At 40.4% G+C, this 23,866-nt stretch overlaps 1 protein-coding gene across 1 annotated transcript in view; it reads right to left on the bottom strand.

The window, feature by feature from the left end:
• LOC134533428 (lysosomal alpha-mannosidase-like) overlaps positions 1–23,439 on the bottom strand; it is a 33,273-nt gene extending 9,834 nt beyond the window's left edge. The window contains exons 1-11 of the mRNA XM_063370950.1: positions 23,267–23,439; positions 22,230–22,332; positions 19,441–19,522; positions 17,895–18,080; positions 17,372–17,577; positions 15,534–15,649; positions 13,572–13,705; positions 10,297–10,516; positions 7,414–7,613; positions 6,536–6,777; positions 1,196–1,398 (exon numbers count right to left, since the gene is read on the bottom strand). Coding sequence (XP_063227020.1) covers positions 1,196–1,398; positions 6,536–6,777; positions 7,414–7,613; positions 10,297–10,516; positions 13,572–13,705; positions 15,534–15,649; positions 17,372–17,577; positions 17,895–18,080; positions 19,441–19,522; positions 22,230–22,332; positions 23,267–23,374 — 1,800 coding nt within the window. The 5' untranslated portion in view covers positions 23,375–23,439. The remainder of the gene's footprint in view (positions 1–1,195; positions 1,399–6,535; positions 6,778–7,413; positions 7,614–10,296; positions 10,517–13,571; positions 13,706–15,533; positions 15,650–17,371; positions 17,578–17,894; positions 18,081–19,440; positions 19,523–22,229; positions 22,333–23,266) is intronic.
• Between the last annotated feature and the right edge of the window lie 427 nt (positions 23,440–23,866).

Genomic DNA, 23,866 nt, shown 5'->3' with positions numbered 1-23,866 from the left:
TGGTTATATTAAAAATATGATTTCTGTGATACAACCCATATGTTGCGCATGGTGCATTTAGTCCAATCGTGGTAAAGTGAGCATTTTTTAAATTAGATCTTCGTGTCAAATCAAAATCAGGTCCGATACCGAATGCAGATAATTTTTAACTGTGTGTTTTTACAAATTTATTCTCTGAAAATAATTTTTTTAGAAAAAATAAATTATATATTGCAACCAACTATAATTAGAATATTTAGGAAAGAAAAATGCCTAAAAACCACCTTTTTTGCACCTTCAAACCCCAAATTTTTCGGGGGGAGGACCTCTGGACCCCCCCCCCCCCGCTTTTTTTCCAGGGGATGGATATTCCTCAACAACTAAATCAATTGAAGTCCCCCCCCCCCCACAAAAAAAATATATCCTTGCGACGCCCATGGACCGAGGTAAGATGTAAGACCTTTGAATATAAATACTGTATAGAAGTCGCCAGCCCAGGTTAAAATTTCTAATACGGTTTTGAGGTAGTTGGTTAATTCACCGCCGCAATCGCCACCATCTCTAGGGCATCGACTTGTGGTGGTCCCTAGCGGACAAGTGTCGAACTCTTCAAACACCCCTTCCCCCTCCCGTTGAACGACCACGAGCTGCAGTGAATGATTGGTGGGGGGTATGGGGAATAACAGCGGGCGACAGCGCTGCGCTCTAACGTGCAAATAACAACCTTAAGACGATGCAAGGCGTTACGGCAGCGCACTAGAGCGGTGAAGTTCCCAAGCTGCTCATCATACGCTCCTGAAAAACGTAGAGTAAATCCCATCCACTCGCGACTTCTATACAGTATATATGTTCAGGGGCGTAGCCAGGAGGGGGGGGGGGGGTTTAGGGGTTCAAACACCCCCCCCCCCCCTACCCTTAGCACCAAATCTTTAATTAATTTCTTATTCATCACTCAAACAAATTTCATATTAAAATTAATAAAAAAATTTACCATTACAAAATTTGAAATTTAAGTACCGCAAACTGCTAAAATAGCACTATTTTACAACTTAAAAATCCAAATTTTCCCGGGGGAGGACCCCCGGACCGACCGCTTTAATACGGGGGGGGGGGGGGGCGGCATGCTTCTTAACACCCCCCATACACAAATCCTGGCTACTACGCCACTGTATATATTCAAAGGTAAGACCGAGCTGCGGACGGCAGACGCACTCACGCCGTTGCCGATGGATGTGTCGGCGACGGGGGGCAGCCGGCTGCGCGGACTCCCGGGGGACCTGGCCACGCGGTAGGACCGCAGCCCCAGCGGCGGCAGGTCGGCGGCTCGGAACACCACCTCCTGCACTGCGGCGCTGCGGCGTTCCTCCAGGTCCAGCACCGGGGCGTGGACAGGCACCAGCTGCGCCGGCAGCGCCGAGCCTGCTTGGACACACGCGCGCGTGCCGCTTGGTGTCAGTTTTTTGGACATGCGCAGGGCCGGCGCGTCCGTACAGGCTGTATAGAAGTCGCGAGTGAATAGGATTTACTCTACGTTTTTCAGGAGCGTTTGATGAGCAGCTTGGGAACTTCACCGCTGCAGGGCGCTGCCGTAACGCCCTGTATCGTCTTAGGTTGTTATTTACACGTTAGAGCGCAGCACTGTCGCCCGCTGTCATTCCCCCGCAACCCCCCAATTCATCATTCACTGCAGCTCAAGGTCGTTCAACGGGAGGTGTTTGAAGAGTTCGATACTTGTCCGCTAGGGACCACCACAAGTCGATGCCCTAGAGATGGTGGCGATTGCGGTGGTGAATTAACCAACTACCTCGAAACCGTATTAGAAATTTTAACCTGGGCTGGCGACTTCTATACAGTATATATATTCAAAGATATAGGCGAACTAGGCAACCGCCTAGTAGCTGGGGGCGGCGCAGCACGACACATAAACAGCTCATATATAATATGTTCAACGATCATTGAAACTAGATGAAAATGGATTTTTTGTTAACAGTTTGGAATGTTTATATTGGATATAAGTAATTATTTAAAGTCCACGGTGACCTGTTTATGATTTGTAATAAGTAAAAAAGTTAAAAAAAAAAAACACAAGCCTGCTTACATTTGATTGTTGACAAAATCTTAGGCTTACGTGAGGCAAGGAAAATTTTTTTTTGTGGTGTCCGGTGGGCTGAGGGAGAGGGGGGGGCCTTAAGGTTTTTCGCCTAGGGCGCCAATTTACCTTGCAGCGGCCCTGGACATACGCCATTGCTAAGCACTTTTTCTGTAGAAGAAAACTAAAAAAAAAATACCCAAACGACAAAAAACACAAATTAAGCAAAAAATTGCTGTTGTCAACAGGATATATAAACACCACGAAATATTCCGTAACAGGAATATGGTCAACAAACAAAGAAAAACAAAGAATAATGTACTAAGAGAACGGGAAAAAAAACACAAATGATGACGACACAAAAATATTGAACCCCAAAAAAAAATTCAGCACAACGGTTGAAACGAGACAAAAACACTGCTCACCGGCTGCTGTCGGCGCCGGCATATTCCCCCCCCCCCCCCCCCCCCGCCGGGGTTCCACCGTCGGCTGCGGCCATGGCCTAGAACCTCACCTCACCTGACACGCAAATTCAGCCTCTAGCACCAAGAAAACTAACCACCGCGCGTATTTCACTGTCAGCGGGTGTATTTTACATCACTCACAAACAAACGTAAAAACGTTCGAATGTTTCCGTAATGGCGTCTGTGTGACCGGCCAAGCAGATGTAGGCGCGGAATGCCGTACGCAGCGCTGCAGCGGCCTAATTTCAAAACGGTACTTGCTTTAAAAAAAATATTTACGCCTCGTTTGTTCGCCGACGCTGAGTCAATACGTCCGAAAAAATCCGCGTTCGCACGTCTTATTTTGGAAGTGAAAATTCTTTACGGCCAGCGGGGTTAAGTGGACGCGGTGGCGTCATCCGAGGGTAACGACAGCGTAAACTCTCGGAAGGCAACGAGAAGTTCAACAGTTACGGTGGAGCGAACGATGGCATGTTCGCGTCATAGCCCGTCGGAATGTTTGCACACTCGCATACTTGCGCACTTGTATGCGTGAGCACATACATACTTGTGTTAATCCAATACATGCACTATCTCTGTTTAAAATTTTATCTAAATCTGTTCAGTAGTAAAGACGTGATTAAGCAACAAAATCCAAACTTAAAAAACTCTTATATTTACAAATATACTTATTAGTATATAAAAGCAAAAGGAAGTACGATGAGAGCGATTTTACGACGTTTAATTGTTTTATATATTAATAAATACAGTATGTCCATAAAAGAATGTCCCAGTTTCAAAAGTATATTATAACACATTAATTTAGACTTTTTATGCATAATATACATAATTTTATAACTGTTCAAAATGTTAAAATCCAATTCTTCCTACACTTTGGGTAACACGTCCGGAGTAATGGAAGCAATAGTCTTTTCAATTCTGTGTCTCAACTCTAGCAAACCATTAGGTAGTGGCGGTCTTTTATAAAGCCCCAAAGAAAAAAATCGTGTGGCGTTATGTCAGGTGAACGTGGAGGCCAGCGAAAATGAGCTCTGTCGTCTTGGCCATTACGAGCAATCCAGTGGTCAGGGACTTATAAATTAAACTTTAAACGAAACGCACGTTGAACTGAAATTACAGATGCGCTCTTAACAAATTGCAGAACACAAAACGCTTTACGCTCAGGAGTCGCCAGTTTGCGTAGGTGGCGCTGCAAGCGAGAAAACAACAAAGCAGTATTCGCGCATGCACTTATTTAAAACTGTTTGGGTTAGTCTTTAATTGTGACCTTGAACCAATACTCCACAATGCTTACAGTTGATACTATTAAAATTTATAGCAGAGAAATTATTTTATGGACATACTGTAATATAAAGCTAGCTGTGACTAGCCGTTATACAAATAGTGTGCCATTATTCTAGACCTTTAATAGCTAGGTAACCGCGGGGACACCATTATGTTCATAGTCTGGCCTCAACTGAGAAGCCACCAAGTATTGGTTTCCTACCTTTTAAGGCGTGCCCATTAAAGGGTCTGCCTATGTATTGAAAAACTTGGCTGCCGGGTATTTGAAACACAAGTTTTACAGAAAACTGCTAGACGTATTTGTAATCCGTTTCCCACTACTTTCAAGACTTTTGAGGTAACACTTATTCGAAACCCTTCAGCATAGCTGTCACCACAATTTTTCACACATTTTTACGAACGAATGTCTTCAAAATCACCACAAAGTCAAGTGGATTGACTTTTGTTACTTATTTTCCAACGATGAAATTATTGTAGGTTCTGCGCTTGTAGTCTCGTTGGTACTCGTATGACGCTGCAGGATGGAAGACTGCATTGCTCGTACGGGCGCCTGGGCGCATTATACGCGTGCCAATGTCACCCTTATTGTTTATTTGTTACTTCCGTCCGAATTAAAATAGTCTAATCTCTGTCACAAAACGTGTCTCAAATTTGAAAATTGCTTGAAAGTAGAACACCCATTTGCCAGACATAACTTGCAAAGCATTACGAGACGCTTGTTTACCAAAAATAACTAGGCGTTGTCAGATATGGGCAAGGAGGGAGTGACCTGTTCCCCTTCCACAGCAACTCATTAACCGGCTTAAAATTACTGACGGTATCTTACATTATGCTTACTGAAAATGCAAAATTATAGAGTAGCTTTCTCTTTAAACACATACTAGGACACTATCATTTGCAGTGGTATAAGTATAAGAAGCGCTATTTATAGAATAATTTACAGTTTTGAAAAAGTAATTATTGGTCCTCAGATAGCCTAAAAATGTGTTTTAAAGCATCATCGCATTGTCTATGGGTTATTACAAGCCTATGAAAAAAATTCTTATCCACAGAAAAAAAAATTCTGTGCGTTTACAAAATATCACTTCGTTAACAAGTTGGCAAGAAATAATTTGTAATACTACAAAAAAATTATTGTAACGTTGTACAACCCATGGCTATGCTATTTTTTTTTTTTTTTTTTTGCAAATATGAAATACGTTTTTCGATATAATGCTGAGTATTTCTTACGAAAATGGGCGCATAATTTTATAAATCGATGTTTCATTCAAGAAAAAAATTTAAATCATAAAAAAAGATAATGGAATATTTAAAAAATTTGACTATTTTGTTGTATCATGCTTATTAAGTGCGCAGTTAACACTGGAAAGCTATTAAGGGAACGGTATACAAATAACTTTTTAACTATTGGAGGTTCTGGGACAACATAATGCATAAATACCCAGGTAAGAATCCGAGCCCACTTATTTTTTGTAGAGACACGGTTGTTTTCACGTAAATGTACAATTATCTGTAAATTTACATGAAAATTTCTGTTCGATTCATCTTTGGCCACGCCCATGAACACCGACGGCCAAATGAAGTTGTTTGCAGGCACCGTCAGCAGAAGAGAAGTGGCGGATGAATACTCCAGACCATCGGTATTGGCCCCTTTTATTCACGCGTTTTGTGTCGCGCGTTCATCCGACGGCAGGTTTGCGCGAAGTGGTTGTAATCAATGCTGCCACTAACAGCCATTCGCGAGTGAAAGATGGATCCGTGAGTAATATATTTATACTCTTCCGAATTTGTTTCCCAAATGGCTTTTCGTTTCTTCACTTCGTCTATTAAACGCTCCGTATTGAACTCCATTATACTACTGAACTAACAAGTCACTCACGCACAACTGTGAACTGAACGTTTGTGTCAGAGCGATTGGCAGCAATGCCTGGATCGCAGTCGGCAACAATGTCTGCGCGTCTGCATGAACACGTCTACTAAATGGAGCTACTACGTTTAGAACTCGTCAAGCGTTTTGCCAGCAGCTTTTTGCGGCGGCGTCCTCTAGATCACGACGGCATGTTTTTTTTTTTTTTTTTTTTTTTTTTTTCAGAACGCGACCGCACAACAACTGCGGTCGTCGAAACGCGCGACACTGTATTTACAGGCCCATTACCTCCCATGCAGTTACAAGTCGCGCGACATAAAACGCGTGCATAAAAGGGGGAACACCACATAACTTAGAAAGTCACAACTTAGAACTGTCATAACTTAGAAAACCTGGAAAAATTCACGTAACTTAGAAACACACACCTTAGAAAGATCATAACTTAGAAACACACAACTTAGAAACACACAACGCAGAATCACACAACTTAGAAACGTCATAACGTAGAAAGGCATAACTTAGAACTATCACAAGTTAGAAACACACAACTTAGAACCATCATAACTTAGAAACACGTACCTTAGAAACACGCAATGCAGAACCACACAACTTAGAAACGTCGTAACTTAGAAAGTCACAAGTTAGAACTATCACAAGTTAGAAACACACAACTTAGAACCATCATAACTTAGAAACACGTATCTTAGAAACACGCAATGCAGAACCACACAACTTAGAAACGTCGTAACGTAGAAAGTCATAACTTAGAACTGTCATAACTTAGAAAATTCTAAGTTATGTGTTTCTAAGTTGCGTGTTTCTAAGCTGTGTGTTTCTAAGTTATGACAGCACCCCAAGTTGGCGCGCGACACGGGACGGCGGCCAGCAACTTGCCGTCTAGGCTGGTGACCGAGTAGTCGCCCTCTCTGACGGGCACCCGCACGTAGTGGGAGACCGCCCTGCTGAGAGGGTTGTACACCGTCACGACGAACTCGTCGTTCCGCTCGGACACCTCGCACTGGCTGATGTTCAGCAGCGGGCAGGACTCCATCGCCACTTCGTCGCCGGCGGCTTCGGCCCCCGCGACCAGAGCGCTGGAACGAGTTGCAAAAACAAACGCGAGAGAGTGAATCCGCGGCTGGTAAGCCGAAAGTTTACTTGATGCACAAAACGCGTATGGCGTTTACTTATTTTCAAACAATTTACACAATATTTTACATACACAGTCGCGGTGTGGTGATCCTGATTGTTGCCCAAGAGAGTTCCGGTAAGCACGAACGGTGTATGCTGACACGGTGCCTTTAAAACAGACTACGCCCGCATAGTCAATGGTGTTTTCGTGTCAGTGAGGTTGGGATGGTAAGTGCAGACGCTCGCTGGTGCTTCTGGCGCAGTGTCCGTCCCTAAGCGCAAGGCTGTGAACTGTACTATGATGCATCGATGATACATTTCATGGCGGAGAAATAAAGATAAAGGTGTAATGGAAATATCTCGAGAGCTTTCAAGAAACATGTTTTGGGTGCTTCTTGCCAAAAAACAAAAATATTCTGAAAGCACGCGTCTTTACAATTTTCACGCTATACTAAAAACAAAATCCTCGGCGTATTCTCGAATGGTTTTCCTAAACAGACACCGCTGGATGTCTGGAGCAGCTTTTCAAATAGCAATGTTCTACCTGAAGCTGTGCACACGAGGTAGGCAGGTGTAGAATGTTTGGGCAGCATGCATACTTGAGCGCGGTCCGCGCCAGCCCCTCGCAGCCGTCGACGGCCGCGGTCAGCCTCCGCACGTAGTCCTCGGAGACGTGCTGCCGGTGCGTGCCCGTGATGGCGTCGTGGTGCTGCAGGATGCCCAGGGCGCGGCGCAGCTCGTCCAGCGGGCCCAGGCGCGAGGCCGCCGTCCGGGCCAGCGCTGTCAGCTGCTTCAGCACCTGGGCGCAGGGTGGCCGTCACAACTCACAACTGTCATGACATGGAGAGTGTGTTGTGTGTTTCTAAACCGCGTGTTTCCAAACCGCGAGTTTCTAAGACATGATTTTCTAAACCGCGAGTTTCTAAGACATGAGATTCTAAGTCGCGAGTTTCTAAGTCGCGAGTTTCTAAGTCGTGAGTTTCTAAGTCGTGAGTTTCTAAGTCGTGAGTTTCTAAGTCGCGAGTTTCTAAGTCGTGCGTTTCTAAGTCGTGCGTTTCTAAGTCGTGAGTTTCTAAGTCGCGAGTTTCTAAGTCGCGAGTTTCTAAGTCGTGCGTTTCTAAGTCGTGCGTTTCTAAGTCGTGAGTTTCTAAGTCGTGCGTTTCTAAGTCGTGCGTTTCTAAGTCGCGAGTTTCTAAGTCGTGAGTTTCTAAGTCGTGAGTTTCTAAGTCGTGAGTTTCTAAGTCGTGAGTTTCTAAGTCGTGAGTTTCTAAGTCGCGAGTTTCTAAGTCGTGCGTTTCTAAGTCGTGCTATCTTCACTGGATATGTTCACCGGCGCAGGTACAACAGCGGAGGAGGTGCTCTCGGAGTAGGCGTCGGTCACTGAGCGCGCCGTGGCGGCTCTAGCTTCGCGACGCTCCAGAGACAGTCTCGCTCGCTCGGCGCCGGACACTGGGGCTCAGTGCGTGGCCTATAGCCTCCTCTTTCCAAAGATAGGCTGGCTCTTGCACGGGCTGAGGCTGACATATTGTAGTTTAATACTTTTTACATACAAATATTGTACAAAATAAACCATGTTTTTGCTTAGATAGGTACACAAACACACGAATAACTGCGCTATCACGTCCGAGTCGTGAGCTGCACTGACAAGGGGACCACCAAGTATGGTACAAACGGATTTTAATAGGTATTATATATGTTGTGGAGGGAGGCCCCCAGAGTACTAAGCTAAAAGGGTTTTGTCCAATACGCCTTAGTTGTCGCGAAAATGGCGGTTAAAGTTTTATACGAACGTTTTAGACCGGTACATTTTCCGTCGCGCCAGGCGAGCCAGCCCAGCCTAGTTGGTAAGGCTCTTGTAATGATGATATTTCTTGTACTTTGTGTTGTTTCTATTGTATCATGTATTTATTGTTGAGCACGAAAGAGCTGAGTCAGCTGGAGAGTGCTATTTTCTTGGCTGTTTTCTTTTGTAACTATGTATTTTACTGCTGAAATAAATGAATTTAAAACTAAAAAAAAAACTTGCCTAGTAGTCGGCCGGTCAGGATTCGCTTCCTGCTCATAGAAATGGTTTTTTTATTATTTCATATTTTTTTAAATAATTCTTATTTTAACGCTGAAATAAGTAGTCAAAAAATATTTTATTTTTGCGTGATGTATTTTTTTTTTTTTTTTTTTTTTTCAATTTTGCTTGGGCAACGATTGCTACCTGATTTTGCCGTTCCCAATCTTTCTTTTAATAATCACTCTTATGCTGTAGTTACGGTAGGCGAGTCCTAATGGGATTCTAATCTTTTAAAAGGGAAATAAATGGTCAGGAAGTAATGAACTATAACATATCATTCACTCATTGTTATATTTAATTCTATTCAATGTGATTTTAATACACTTCTAGTACGAATTTAATACATCATCGCTAACATTAGAACAAGAATCATTATAAAATTATGAAATAATCAAAAAATAAAATTACTATGAGCAGGAAGCGAACCCTGTACGTCCGGCTGCTAGGCAAGAGATTAGATTTTTTTTAGATTTATATTGATTTTATTCAACACATAAATACACATTACAAACGAACATTACTGCAAATAAAAGAGCACGCTCCAGCTAACTCGGCTATTTCGTGCTTAAAATAAATACATGTTACAATAAAAAAACAACACAACAGTACAAAATATCATCACTAAAATTTCTAGGAAAAAGTACAAAAAAAACCAGAGTACAGCAAACAAAAAGGGAACCGAAATTAAACAAAAAACGACACGAAATGACTGAAAGAATCATGGAGGGTCGGAAAAGAAAAATTTAAAAAAAAAAAAAAACGGTTGCCTGGCGCGACGGAAAAATGTACCGCTGTAAAGCGTTCGTATAAAACTTTAACCACCATTTTCGCTAAAACTAAGGCGCATTGGACAAAACCCTTTTAGATTAGTACTCTGGGGGGCCTCCCTCCACAACATATAATAAAAGACCCATTAAAATCCGTTTCCACCATACTTGGTGGTCCCCTTGTGAGTAGAAAGGAGCGAGAGCGCAGATTTTGACCAATCCGCGCGGTTCCCCTTCCCCGCCAACCCGCCCGCCCCAGACGCGACCTCAAGGTCGTACCAGCGAGCTGACTGTATGCGTTAAATAAGGACGCCGCATTTACGTCTCCAAGACTATTAGTTAGGGAATTATTACGGCAAGACGATATATAGACCTTTCCGCTACAGTACAGATTTCTGTTCTGGTACCCGCATGTTCCGGTGTGATTTTAAAGACGATTTTTTTTTTCCTAATCTAACTAAAACTAAGTGTATTTTGGAGGAGTCCGGGTTAGGGAGGGGCCTAGGTGCGTCTCAGGCCGAAGCAAATACGCCTAGTCATGCTGGGATTAGGCATGCAGGGAGAGGGTCGCATGCATCATGTGCTAGGAGGGGATTGGCCAGCCATGGCAACGATTTTAAAAGACGTTTCACGTCAAAACTGCGGGTCACCTGCATGAAGCTGTTGGCCAGCCGCTCGAGGTACTTGAGCGTGGGCCGCGACGTGTAGCAGCCGTTCCACACCGTGGACACGTCCTCCACGAAGGGCAGGAAGTCGTCGCTCTTGGTGTTGAGCGAGGGATCGGCCCGGTTGACGGCGCGCACGTAGCAGGAGGGCGTCGAGTACAGCAGGTTCACGAGGCTGCCGTTCTTCTGCAGGCCGTTCACCAGCCTGCCGGCCAAGCGAGTCCAATATCACACACGTGACTTGACGTAAGTTATTGGACATACTCCACTGCTAAGCACTTTTTCTGTAGAAGTAGTGGCGTAGCCAGGATTTGTGTATGGGGGGTGTTAAGAAGCATGCGGCCCCCCCCCCCCCCCGTATTAAAGCGGGGAGTGGTCCTCCCCCGGGAAAATTTGGATTTTAAGGTGTAAAATAGTGCTATTTTAGCAGTTTTCGGTACTTAAATTTAAATATTATAATGGTAAAAATTTTATTAATTTTAATATGAAATTAATTTGAGTGATGAATAAGAAATTAATTAAAGATTTGGTGCTAAGTGGGGGGGGGGGTTGAACCCCTAAACCCCCCCCCCTGGCTACGCCCCTGTGTAGAAGAAAACTAAAAAAATAAAAAAATGCTTAGCAATGGCGTATGTCGAAAAACTTACATCATGTCATGCACTCCCATTGCACAAATCTTTCAAAGATAATTAATTATATATATGTGGGTGCGTTGCTGTCGCGCTCGTTAGAAATGAAACTTCACGCTCCAGTAATCCACTTCAACGATAAAACAAAATTATAATAATAATAACTTTATTTACCTCGTTTCTATATTTGCACGTTTAAGCGTGACCACACTAAGATTTTTAGGGAATTAACAGTCGCGAAAGAAAGTTGAACGTGAGTGCTACCAGTCATTTTATGTTACTTGCGGTATACTAGGTACATTATCCATAAATTCAAAAATAAAATGAAATATTACACACAAAAAAATTTTGAGCTAGTCTTTCAGTACTGGCCAGAGATGTGTGATTGTCATATCTAACCTCGCTAACGAACAAATTCTTGTGTTCTCGTGTAGCCAATACGCTTATAATAAAACGAAACTTGGACACGAAATTTAACGCAGAATTCTTTAAAAAAAAATAACGCCGAGAGTGATAAATGTAAACAAATTGTGTTTTCAACTACATTTCGTGACGTGAATCACTCATATTTTCCGTACCCGACGCTAAAAATCGCTGCCGGAGCAGCTACGTCGACTATCGAATCATTCGATTTGCAGAGCGAGATTTTAAACCATTTGGACCTAATTTTTTTGGCAAGGAACTTTATTAAAATACTGTCCACCTTGTTAAAATTCACTAAAAAGTTAATACTATAAAGTTTTCCTTTTGGCTTAGTGAACTTTCGTTAGCGCCATTTGCTACAGATGGCAGCACCATGGTTACACAATTCCGTTCCTTGTGACTTCCGTTCCATTCACGAAATTTCTTCTACCAAATGCCACATACCGAGAGGTAAGGTGTTACTCATAAGAACCCTCAATTATTTTGGAAGTTTTTTTTACAATAGAAAATAATTTTTAGATAAGAAAGTACTTCATGGATTCAAAAATGTAAAAAATCATTAAAATTACAATAAAAATAAAACTACATGTGCGTATAAAACAAGAGAAAAGGAAAGCCTATTTAAATATTAGAGAGATGTCATCAGTTAATTTATCTAGGCAAAGATTGATAATTTTTTTTTACTTCAAATTAATTTTAAGTTTTTATTTTTTCAGGAAGACAACTTCAATTTTTGGATTAAATAATCTACTTAGAAGATAGAACTAAACAATAAGGTACACATAGAGGTTCACAATTGTTACAAACTTAGCAATGAGAAACCTACAAAGAGTCTTACTGTTTTCTGACTAGGTATATATTATTCGTTTTTCTCCCTCATCCTCGCTTGCCCGCTCCACCAATCGAACACTCCACTACTGAGCTTTGTACTTTTCGTTTTTCTTTCCCTCTGGTGACTTATCGCCTCAACTAAGCATTACGGCTGCAATGAAGTTTAACTTTTAAAAAAAAATATTTCTTGTTACCTTCATTATGTCTAAATTTGATAAGAAAGCTAATGGTAATTATTAATGAGGGATTTTGTTAAAGGTGGTTATAGCGTAATCAGAATAAATCTAAAAGTTTATTGAATAACAAATGTGATTTTACATTTTGTGCAAGTCTGCAAATATAATATCCAATAAGTGTAATCCAAGTTCATCCTTTTTGGGGAGTTCTATTTTTCATATTTAAAAATGTATTGCAGATTTACAGTGTTACTGAATATTTTAATTTTACAGTTTTCAAACCTGGGTATTATGTTAGCAATTTTATTCAATTTTTGATTCTATTGAGTCGCTCGATACCGTACATATAGGTGAAAATTGGCGCTTTTTTTTTCTTCGAACCTTCGAAATGTGAAAACGTAACTTTTTACCTCCACCAAAAAATAAAAATTTTCAACTTTAAAATCAAATTCCCTGTTCAATTACGACAATCGGGTATCGATTAACATGTACTCATTTTTTTATTGTTGTTTATATTATAAATACGCCTTTTTAATCAGATATATTGATATTCCTATACATCTTCTATTTTCTCCGCTTACTTATGGCAGAACCAATGTTTTTACCGCTCTCGCTAGTTGAAATTTACCTCGCCAGCTGACAGCCACTTTGCTTTAAATCGCGAGTAGGTTTATGTTCAAGGTCAATACTATGTTTAGAAGGCGAGATCAAGTTCCTGGACACAATAAAAACATATTTGGTCATGTCTTTTTTTATTGCTTTGAATCATACTTTTTCTATTACACTCTGCAATGCATTATTAATTTAAAAAATAATTTGGATAATATGTTTGGTGACTCACTGGATTAAAAAATGCATATTTATTACTTTTTAAATATTAACGTATCTTGTCAAATCCCTCTAATGCTGAAGGAAAACATAATTAATTTTTTTCCCTACTACTCATAACAATGTTGTTACAGTTTCTCTATCGTTCTGTATTCATCGTATTTATTTTGTGCTTCTTTATGGTATCTTACCTTTTAAATAGATTTGTTGTGTTAGTTACAATATTTGATCTTGATTATCAAAAGCCAAAATACACTAAACTAAGAATTGCAGTTTTATTAGGAAACGTATTCTACGTCCAAAAATTATCACTTGGAAATCAAATGTTTACATTTTAAACAGGGTCACAAAGCAATCCATGTCAATGACTTACCCAATCACTTCGTCGATGTTTGAGAAAAATCTTGTTGCATTCATGTACGTAAAATCATTCCCCATAAACATCATTAAATGTTTTGTTCGGTAGCTTCTCTGTTGGGTTTTCACATAAGTAATAATATTTTTCGCCTGTGGAAAAGAAAATTCTGTGATAAATTGATATGGTAAATTCTGTAATATTCACTTTTAACCATTCGTTTTATTAATTAATCTTTTATAGGAGCTTTCAATCATTTTCAGTTATTCACATCGTCACGAGAGCGCATTTTATACCACTATTTAATGTCTAATTTATAGGCTTTTAATGAACTGTACCCTTTGCGACTTCTGCAACCAAACCGTAATAGGGATTTCTTGTAACCGAACGTAGCACTCGAGTTATTCTAACCAAATATTTGCTGTGTTTTTTTTTTGAGGCGGTAATTGTGACTTTTAATACCTGATTTCGTAATGCAGCACTTTGACAAAACAAAATTTGACAGTAGAAAATTATTACGTGATAGTTGAGATATTGAAAGAAAAATTACAACTAGCATTAAAATGAAATTAAAAATAAGACCAGAATACAATGTTCCTTTTTAAAATAATTTTTTTGTTTTACATATATAGTTTAATAAAAAATTAACATAGCTAACATTTTTAAACGAAGTTATTCACATAAAATTAAATTACATTTATTGCGCAGATTTTAATAAAAATGTATTCCTCTTACTATCCCCTGTGCTTTCAGGTGTTTTCTACACCTACTACATCTCTATGTGTAGAAGTTTCAAAAGGTACAGCCCACGCCAACAAGGACATATCTGCAGCCAACCGAGCACGCAGTTAACACTCTCCCCCCATTCCCCTCCTAGCGGCGACTGGCGTAGGCTTCAGGCTGAGGAGTCGGGTGTCGGTCCGCCATCTTGGGTGGAGCCATGGCCGCCATTTGTATGACTCAGACCCAGGCCACTGTAGAGAATAATTGAGGTAGGTGGTTTTGAGAGTTCCAAGGGAGAAATAACAAGTGGAGGGGAAAGAAAAACATATTGTAGGAGAAACTAAAGAGGAGAAGGGTGAGGTGGCAGAAAGAGAAGGGGTAACGAGAGAGAATTATTTAAAGAGCTTTGGGACAAAAAAAATAGCTGAAAAGTAGCAGGACTGCGAGTAGTTAGTTCATAGCTTTGTTGTCAGTGAGGGTTGGGGGGGGGGGGGGACCATTTTGCTGGGTTTTTTTTTTACCCAACGGGAATGGATATCACAACATTCGAGTCCATGATGTAAGTGATGTTTATTAAATCAAAATTGTATTTAAATTTAATTTTCAAAGTGGTATTTTTTTATTTTTCTGTAACAAAAAAAAAATTTTAATGGTAGCCTCTATAAATGTCAAGAACCCAACACGTATTACTAGAGACCTGCAAAATTTGCGGTTTCAATGGCCTTCAGGATAGACTGCACATACCCCGGTACACTCGGGCAAATAACGCAAGTTCATTGGCTGCTGACTTGTAAGATGTCTCAGCTGGTCTGTCTGTGATTCGATCTTTCTTTGGTTGAGGGTTTATAACTGGTTGAGATTCGTTTAGATGAACAGTAAGCCAATAGCAAAATTATCTAATAGGTATATGTGTTTGAATTCTAGCCTATCACCGAATCAAGTATAGCAATATTTATTCTCATATAGGAGAAGTTTTGCTTCTGAGAACCATTAATATTCGAAAAATCCTTTCTTTGCTGTCTAGACAAGGCAAAGTCCAGCTTGGAACAGTTTTTACAGTGACTGATATTTTTTCCATATTTGCAAGCATACAATGTACGTACGTTCCCAAACTAGTAGTTGAAGTTATTAAAATTGCAGGTGTCTACGTGTTACGTATTTCAAAATGGCGAATCAACTGTGGCAGATTCAAAGAGGTCGGCCGGGGTGGACGCTCGCGCGCACGGCTAGCGAATAACGGAACGCGGCACCGCTCACCACTTCCTCGGTGTTCTTGCCGATGTCGCCGTCTCCGCAGCGCAGGTCCCAGCAGCAGCCGTCGGGCGGGATGTAGCCGCTGTACAGGCCGCTCGCGAACATGTCGGCCCGCGGGCCTGCCGCCGGAACAACAACAAAAAACTTGGTTGTCTGTAAAGTCGGGTTTACGGACGATAGTTTAACGTGACATCGTCATAACAAAACATTGATGAAATGATTGCATACTTGTATGAATAAAATTGAATCATTTTTGTTGAATCATCACTATTTTGTATGGATACAAAGAAGGAGTGAAATGAAACCTACAATTTAATTGATAAATTTACTTTTATTTGCACTCATTTAATTCAAATAGGTTTATTACTTTAACGAAGAGATTGTCTTAACTATAACTTTTATACATGTTTGCTATTTAATTTCTTCCAATCTGTGTTATTCTGTTAAAGGATAGTACGATGATAGGAAAAGTAGGAAACGAATGGGAGTGTTTCAAGTTTAATGTGCCTCGAAAAAGTCAAATCGATGGTTGTTCCAATCGAGTGAAAGAGAGATAGATGCGGCGCAAGCGTACAATGAGCGCAACGGAACAATGTGCGTAACGGGACACTTTTTAGTGCGTGCAGCCGGCGTTCATCGATTTATTAGACGTTGTCACGTCAAAAACAAAAGTTCCGATCGGAATTTTTGTGGAACCAGGCCGTTATTTGCAGCCTCTCAAATCCTTCCACGTGTGTACAAGGCAGGGCAAGCCGGACGACGGTCAGGGCTCCGCGCCTGTCGGGGCTTCTATATAGTTTTTTTTATTTTTTAATTTTTGTCTGTCTGGCGTTTCGTTAAAAACATGGTCAATGATAGAAATCGAAAATTGAATTGTTATTGTCTTGCAACTCAATGTGCTTGTCAACACCTACATATTTCAATTCATGATGTAGTGTCAGAAAAAAAAAACTTTTTCAAAGATTTTACTGGCACGTGTAATGAAGTGATTATACAGGAAATATTATCCTGAGCATTTATAAAACTGACCCGTGGATAAGTTGTCAGGAAATAATATCGAAATATCCTAAGATAAAGTAGCAAAACCATTCGTCGAAATTTAAGTTCCAGGTTGGGTTTAAAATGTTTGAAAGAGTAATTTTTCTTTTCAAATTTTTCGAGGGAGGGTCTCAATGAAAGTAAACAGACCAGGGGTCAACACAATTTTGGTTTGTAATACGTATATTTAAGAACTGGATGTAACTGACTTATTTCGTAGTTGTCTGCTCCTACTTGGGTCTGTGTGTGTTGTGCTGCTACGCAATGAAAACATTAAAAATGTAAGAGAAATCCGGATGCGATAGGTCCACAGAATTTGGAAATGACATAAACCCAGATGTAAACAGTGTATTTTTTGGGGGGGAGGGAGGAGGTTTATTCACAGAGCTTGAAGCATGGTGGTAAGGAGTCGGGAAGTGGGCATGTTCAATATTTACTGTGTAGAAAAATAATCGAACTCAAAATAAGAAGAATAAACCTCTGTCTCATCTGGATAGAAAACCTTTTTTTATCACAAATTTTAACACTAATTCCTTTCTGATGTGTTGTTAGTATCTTTGTGTAATAAAACTCGCTTCATTATGGCATTTGTACTACTATTCTTCATAGCGTGTTCTTTGCAAGCTAACATTAGGCTTGGACACCGAGGCCTTCTGTATTTACAGCCTACTCTCACTGCTGACTTTCAGTTCTGTTCAGTAAACCTTGGAAATGCCTACTGGGAGGCTTAAAGAAATGTTTGTCAGGCCAACCACTGATGCAAGGTTCTGTTCACCTCAACACTTTTTACAAGCACTGTTTACCCAGATTGCTGCTGGAGTGCCACACCATCTCCAGGTTGGAGTATTTCACCCTGGCGTCGTGCTCCTGGTAGTCGAGGTGGCCCAGGAACGTGCCCTGGAAGCCCATTGCCGCCATGATGGACGCCGTCTCGCGCGAGTGGCCGAACGCGTCGATCTGCCAGCCGATGTTCGGGACGCCGCACGGTCCGAACGTATCGTTCAGGAACCTTCCGAGGAACCGACGCGTGAAACAGTTGTGGGTTCCTCTTTACATACTACACACTTTCGGTTCTGTGTTTCAGCAAACACTTATTAACTAAGCAAGGAATATTTATTTGGATATGCAATACAATCTGTGGAACCTTTTTTACTATGGTAAAGACCGTAATTCAAAGGACCTGCAATGTGAGAATCGACAGGCTCTTTTCTTCAACCACATTCATATCCCCCTAGGCTAAAAATTGAGAAATCCCATAAAAAGATTTGTGTGTGTGTGGCAAAGAACGAAATAAAACCCGAATAGAAAGTCAGGAAGTGGACATACTTGAATCCCCAGCTGAAGTTGTCGATGAGGGCCTGGTAGGTGGTCGTCGCCTCGTCGGGCATGCTCCAACCACCACCTGTCATCTGGATTCGACCGCTCTGCACCAGTTGGCGGTACTGCTCCCTGACCGCGTCGTTTTGGTGCTGCCACCACATCCACAGGTAGGCCGTCTCCACCTGAATGTACCTGCCAAAATGCCAACAATAAAAATGACTCTTCATGCACTGGATTTTTTTTTTTTTTACATTCGATGGATTCCCATCGTGAGAATTGTCGTGGGTGGCCTGTATGTAAAATAAAAATAAAAATAATATTCAGTACTGTCATCCACGCCAAAGTTGATATCGATAAACTTCACTTAAGTTTACGTGATTAGCTTATCTGTGCAAGTAGTCCATGCTGTGGGTCAACATGAGGTTTGCTTGCATTCTTCCAAGAAAATTACTAGCTTATTTGATTTTAACATCTCAAATAATTTGCCAAATGATCTCTTAGTAAATATGTGGATGGAAAAGGTGATCAAATGTAAAAGTAAGCATATGATTTGTCGTTGGACTGTCTTTCACGAAAACTTAAAGATGATGGGACTTTCAAAATAGTAGTGTTTTGCGAGATAAGTTAAGTCATGCCGGGAGTTGAGATGCCATCTTAAACATGCCAGATGATTCTTGCCTCTGTGTTAGCAGATATGAATATTGACATCCAAATTAACCACTTTTCGAACAATCGATATAATGTTTCTGCTTCTAGAATAAAGTTTTAATGTACATCGATGTAAAATTATTGCAACCAAAGCAACTCATGTGACAAAGGTATTCACTATCAATATGAGGGAGTACTGGGGAAGATGACGATATAGTAATATAAGCATTTCCCTCCAGAATATTTTTAAAAAAATTGTTATACAATTTCCTGTTTGTGCACAAAAATATACTCCGATATTTTAACACCAATGAATATGACCTTTATATTTTTCATCACAGTGTAGACTTTTAACTGTTTGTGGCGAAACATTTGAAACTTTCTTGGGGGATACGTTAATAGTACTGTAGCTCCATATTCCCCAGAACTCTTTAATTGCAATATTTTCACTCGCTGCGTCATCAGTTTCATTGGCTTACTGATAATTTAAAAAATCCCGTAGCTTTTAATTTGGAATTGCATTGCACCGTCCTGGTAGACAACCCGGTTAACTTAAGCGGTTTCATAGATGTCTGGGGTTGTGACGGAATATTACAAGTTTTGTGTGGTGTCTAATCGAGATCCCTTGGCCTGATAGTGTTACAGCAAGGTTTTGCTGGTTAAATCGGTGGGGGAAAAACATTTATCAGAGAATTTTTTTTTATATTGTCTTCAATTAAGTAATGAATATTAATGGTTGGTGTTGACATTTTAAATAATACATTATTACTAAATCAAACGCAAAAGTCTTTGGCTCCATTGGAATGAGAAGGGAAGTAGAAACATTCAAAATTCATTATCTTGACCACTGAACAATATAAACTAAAGTTGATTGATCAATATTAATTCTTCTACAAAATCTTACCTTCTCGTGGGGTCATTTTTTATTTCCTGGAATACTGAATCTAATATCATAGACACGTTAGCTGTATCTAGGGACGGGTTCACTGAAACAAACAATGCATTCATCAGAAGTATTAATGATTGAATTTCATGTGCAACTGTATTTATTGATGCTAGTTGATGTTTTAACTGGGAAAAAGTGTAATATTGTTATTTTAATATAATATCATGTCATCTAGGCTATGCATCTATTCAATGAGCAAACTGAGAACCATACAGTTGTTACTATACAAAAACAATTTTGTCACCTATGTTTAGCTAAAATTCAAAATATTAACATATATTAATTGTATTAGGGTTACTAATTTTTTAGGGAAATTATTCATGTGCCTATGAATTTAACGTGTTAAATGACTTAACTAGGAATAAAAGAAGCCGTTTGGAAAACCTAGGTAGCCATGCACATATAGCAGTAATGTGTTAAGCTATGCTTAACATTTTTAAAGCCCTATTTCAGTACAAAAAAAATCGAGTAGTTGCAGATTCAGTGATTAAATCCGGAGCACTCCATCAGTTTAACAGAATCGTAGCCACTACATTATAGTCGAAATCTGGGGGTTGAAAAATAGTAATTTACTGCTATCTTAGTTGTAAAGTTTAGTTCGAGCGTGTAATTATTTAGACATGACGTCCCACCGAGTCCCTAAAAAAAAATTCTCATTTTAAGTCTAGATATAAATATGTCTTTAGCATGGAAGTAAAAAGTTATGGAGTGTGATGTGTGCAGTCTTTGTCATGTTAAAATTGAAGTCCAAATGAGAACTACTCCCACGTCTCTCTTTCCCGTTTAGATAGCAATTAGTTTTATAAGTAAGTTTGAAGCTAAATCCTTGCTGATGTGTTAACAAAGTTGCTTGAAAATACTTCATGATGGTATTTTTTACAATCACGCTGTTCACCAAACTTCTAGCCTTTCCACACTACGGTTTGTTTTGCTAACCAATTGTTAACCGGTGTGAATTTAACTTTAGAACAGATACCCACTCCATAGACTAATACCTCCATAGTTTTTAGCTTATAACTAACGTACCTTCATACTTTCCTTAGTTAAACAGAAGAATTGACTGCAGCATGAAGTGTATGTTCCAAATCACCGAGGGATGGAATAGGGAAATGAATTCAGCAAGAACGCCACTAAACACTTGTTACAGGCACGTATCTAGTACCTGTTATGGTTCACATTGCATAGCCACACACGAGCCATGGAGACAGGTATGGCTTACCCAACTACAGGGAAATGCATGCTAACACCACAGCTGGACTGTAGCGAAGGGGTAGAGGCAAATGTCTCTCTCCATCCAAGAGCTACTTAATAAACGCTAATTTTTCAATCACTTGCAGATCCAGCATATACTACCCTTTCGGGGCAGAACTAGTTTGGCGAGGCCTCCTGAGGCAACGGGAAATGGATACGCCATTTGGAAGGAGGTATAGGGTAAGGGCTATAACCAGAGGCTGAGGCCACCCATCCCAGCACCATTGACACCCAACCTCCTTAAGGGTGTATGACCCGTTCCAGGTCATGATTTTAGATTTATATTAATCACTGATCAACTTTTAGAAATTTTCAATCGTTTAACTTTCACGAAATGAAAAATATATATAGTTGCATACTTTTTGCATAATTAGCTGCCAAAGTTACATTTTTAACCTTTTTGGGTTGTAAAAATAACGAAAATTTAATTTATTGCAGAACTGAAACTTTTTAGGATTAACTGCAATGCCACTGGCTACTTCAAGAAATGGTTTGCATTTCTATCACAAAAACTCATTTCATGTTTCTTGGCTGTCAAGATCATACGAATTTTGAGAATTTTGAAATGTCAGGTAAAATTAATTAATATTTTCTGAAAGAAATGCAAACCATTTCTTGAAGTAGCCAGTGGCATAGCAGTTAATCCTAAAAAGTTTCAGTTCTGCAATAAATTAAATTCTCCTTATTTGTACAACCCAAAAAGGTTAAAAATGTAGCTTTGGTAGCTAATTATGCAAAAAGTATGCAACTATATATATTTTTCATTTCGTGAAAGTTAAACGATTGAAAATGTCTAAAAGTTGATCAGTGATTAATATAAATCTAAAATCATGACCTGGAACGGGACATACGCCCTTAACCCATTCATTTAACCGGTTTATGACTCAGAGAACCCCACCTAAGAGTAAACGTGGGAATAGGGGCAAATGGTAAAACAAACAAAACCTATTCTGATGCAGGAAACCAGTAAATGAATAAATATTTCCGTGTTACTATCAGCAAAACGTGTTTCGTAGTCCATTATGGTTTAAAATACGACGTCCAAAAAATCAGTCCACTTGTAGAGGCCAGCAAAGTGGCAAAATCTACCCATACAACTATTTCGCAATCAACTTTCGTTGTATTGCGTGGAGATATTACACGCCAAATACCCATGAGGGCCGTTACATACCTGAAGGAGCGGCACCAGACTGTGTGGCCCTGTATGGCGAGGAAAGTGGATAAGCCGCTTCATCGCGGCTGGGGTGGTGTTTGGGGAAAGGCTATGACGAGAGGCTGAGGTTACCCATCCAAGCATCGTCACCACTGCTGCTACCCCGTTGACCCATTCAGCAACCAGCATTAGCTCATTGGTCATATAGCTCCTCCAGCGAGCGATGAAGGTGCTTATCCGAACGTGTCACATTATTTATGGGACTCTTTATAAAACCCAGAGAGCCCGTGACTCCGGCCGGGGACTATGTTAATGCTGGATCCACCGTGCCCAGTGAACTTACGGCCGTAGTAGTACTCGTCCACGGTCTTGACCCAGCCGACGTCGTCGTGCGAGTGCGGGATGAGGTGCACGTTGACCAGTCCCTCCTTCGTCTCGTGGCACGACTGGCAACAGGCAACATTCTGCTGACAAGGACTCTCGGGGGCATGGTTTCTGAACAACGCAAAGAGACTCAATGTCGCATCAACGCAACACGTAACCAACGCCAGTAAATCACGGTCGTTTATAAAGCACGCTAGTCGCAAGACGTCACCAACCCTACAACTTGAAATCGTAGAACAGTAGGTAACTAGGTCCCCCCCCCCCCCCCAAGATTCTTTCGTTAATCAATTCTTGTTTATCATGAAAACATTTCCAATTGTTGAATAGTTTGATTTAAAAGCATTATTATCTTTCACTTTGCGAAAGTTTAACAAGTGAAAACGTCATGGTATATAATACAAACAACAACGTGATCTGTAGACATTAAGTTTGCGTCTTTAAAAGTTTTCGAAACACTTTAACTTCAAACATGGAAGGTGGAAACACAAACCGAAATGTAAGAAGTTGATTGTTGGGCGATGCTTGCGTTGCATTTTGTAGTGTTGCGTTGTTTATAAAAAGAGTATTGACGTGATTCATTATTTAACTTTTTGCGTCTTGTGTTTCTTACATTGTTTATAAACCGGGCCTAAGTTTTACCTCGAGTGAGAGTACACTGTGGTTTTGCAGTGAAACCTCTTCACAGCCGGTAGGGTATGTGTAAGACAATTACACACAGTGCATTGAATCGGAATCGGATGGGAAGTTCGTAACACCAGGAACAAGAGCGTATCCAGCTTAAAACAGGGGACGAGGGCATTTTTCGAAATTTAATCTATTTCATGAGGGAGGAGGGTCCATGGTGTCATACGATAATAAATAATAATAATATTTTCTGTTCTATTTCATTTTCCGCTTTGAAAAGGGAGCAGCTGCCCCTCCCCCTTTTCCATTCACCCCCACCAATGGAGACACCCTTAACCAGGAAGCTGTTCGTATGCTCGAATTCAGCCTTACCTCAAACCCGCACGTCGGCTTGTCGTCCGCCGCTTGGAGCGCTGCAGTAGGCCGGGCGGACAGTGCTACCACCACCACCAGCAGGATCTGACCCCGCCCTAGCGTCATCTTCACTCCACCGCGCAACCTTCGCGAGCAAACTGGCCCCTTTTCGCAACGGTGGGTGATTACAAACTGGTCCGTTTACGCTACTGATAGAAATCGTCTGATAAAATGATAACACCACCGCAGTAATCAAATGTATATATTTGTTTCAAACACTTAAAAAGATAAAATCTATCTCAATACTTAACCTTTCATTAAGTACCATCCTCCATCTTAAAGTTGTATCTGTTCAGCCTAAAAAGTGCATCACAACTTACTTCGCGTTCTTCAGAATACACACACATTATGTGAACAACGTGTTTGATTTCGCTGTACAATTAAAACAAATCAATTATGATCAACACAACACAATGGAACTGTTATTTCTTTATATTCAAATAATGCGCTACCAGAAAAATATATGATGATTTGCGAGATCGTGTGTTTTTCAGAAGGAGGTATCGTATAATTAATCGACAAAACTATATCATTTTACGCCTAGAACTTTTTTTTTGT

The sequence above is a fragment of the Bacillus rossius genome, chromosome 6 (assembly GCF_032445375.1).
Source record: "Bacillus rossius redtenbacheri isolate Brsri chromosome 6, Brsri_v3, whole genome shotgun sequence".
Taxonomy (NCBI): Eukaryota; Metazoa; Arthropoda; class Insecta; order Phasmatodea; family Bacillidae; genus Bacillus; species Bacillus rossius.
Note: the sequence above shows the minus strand (reverse complement) of the source record. Positions and strands in the feature narration are given on the sequence as shown.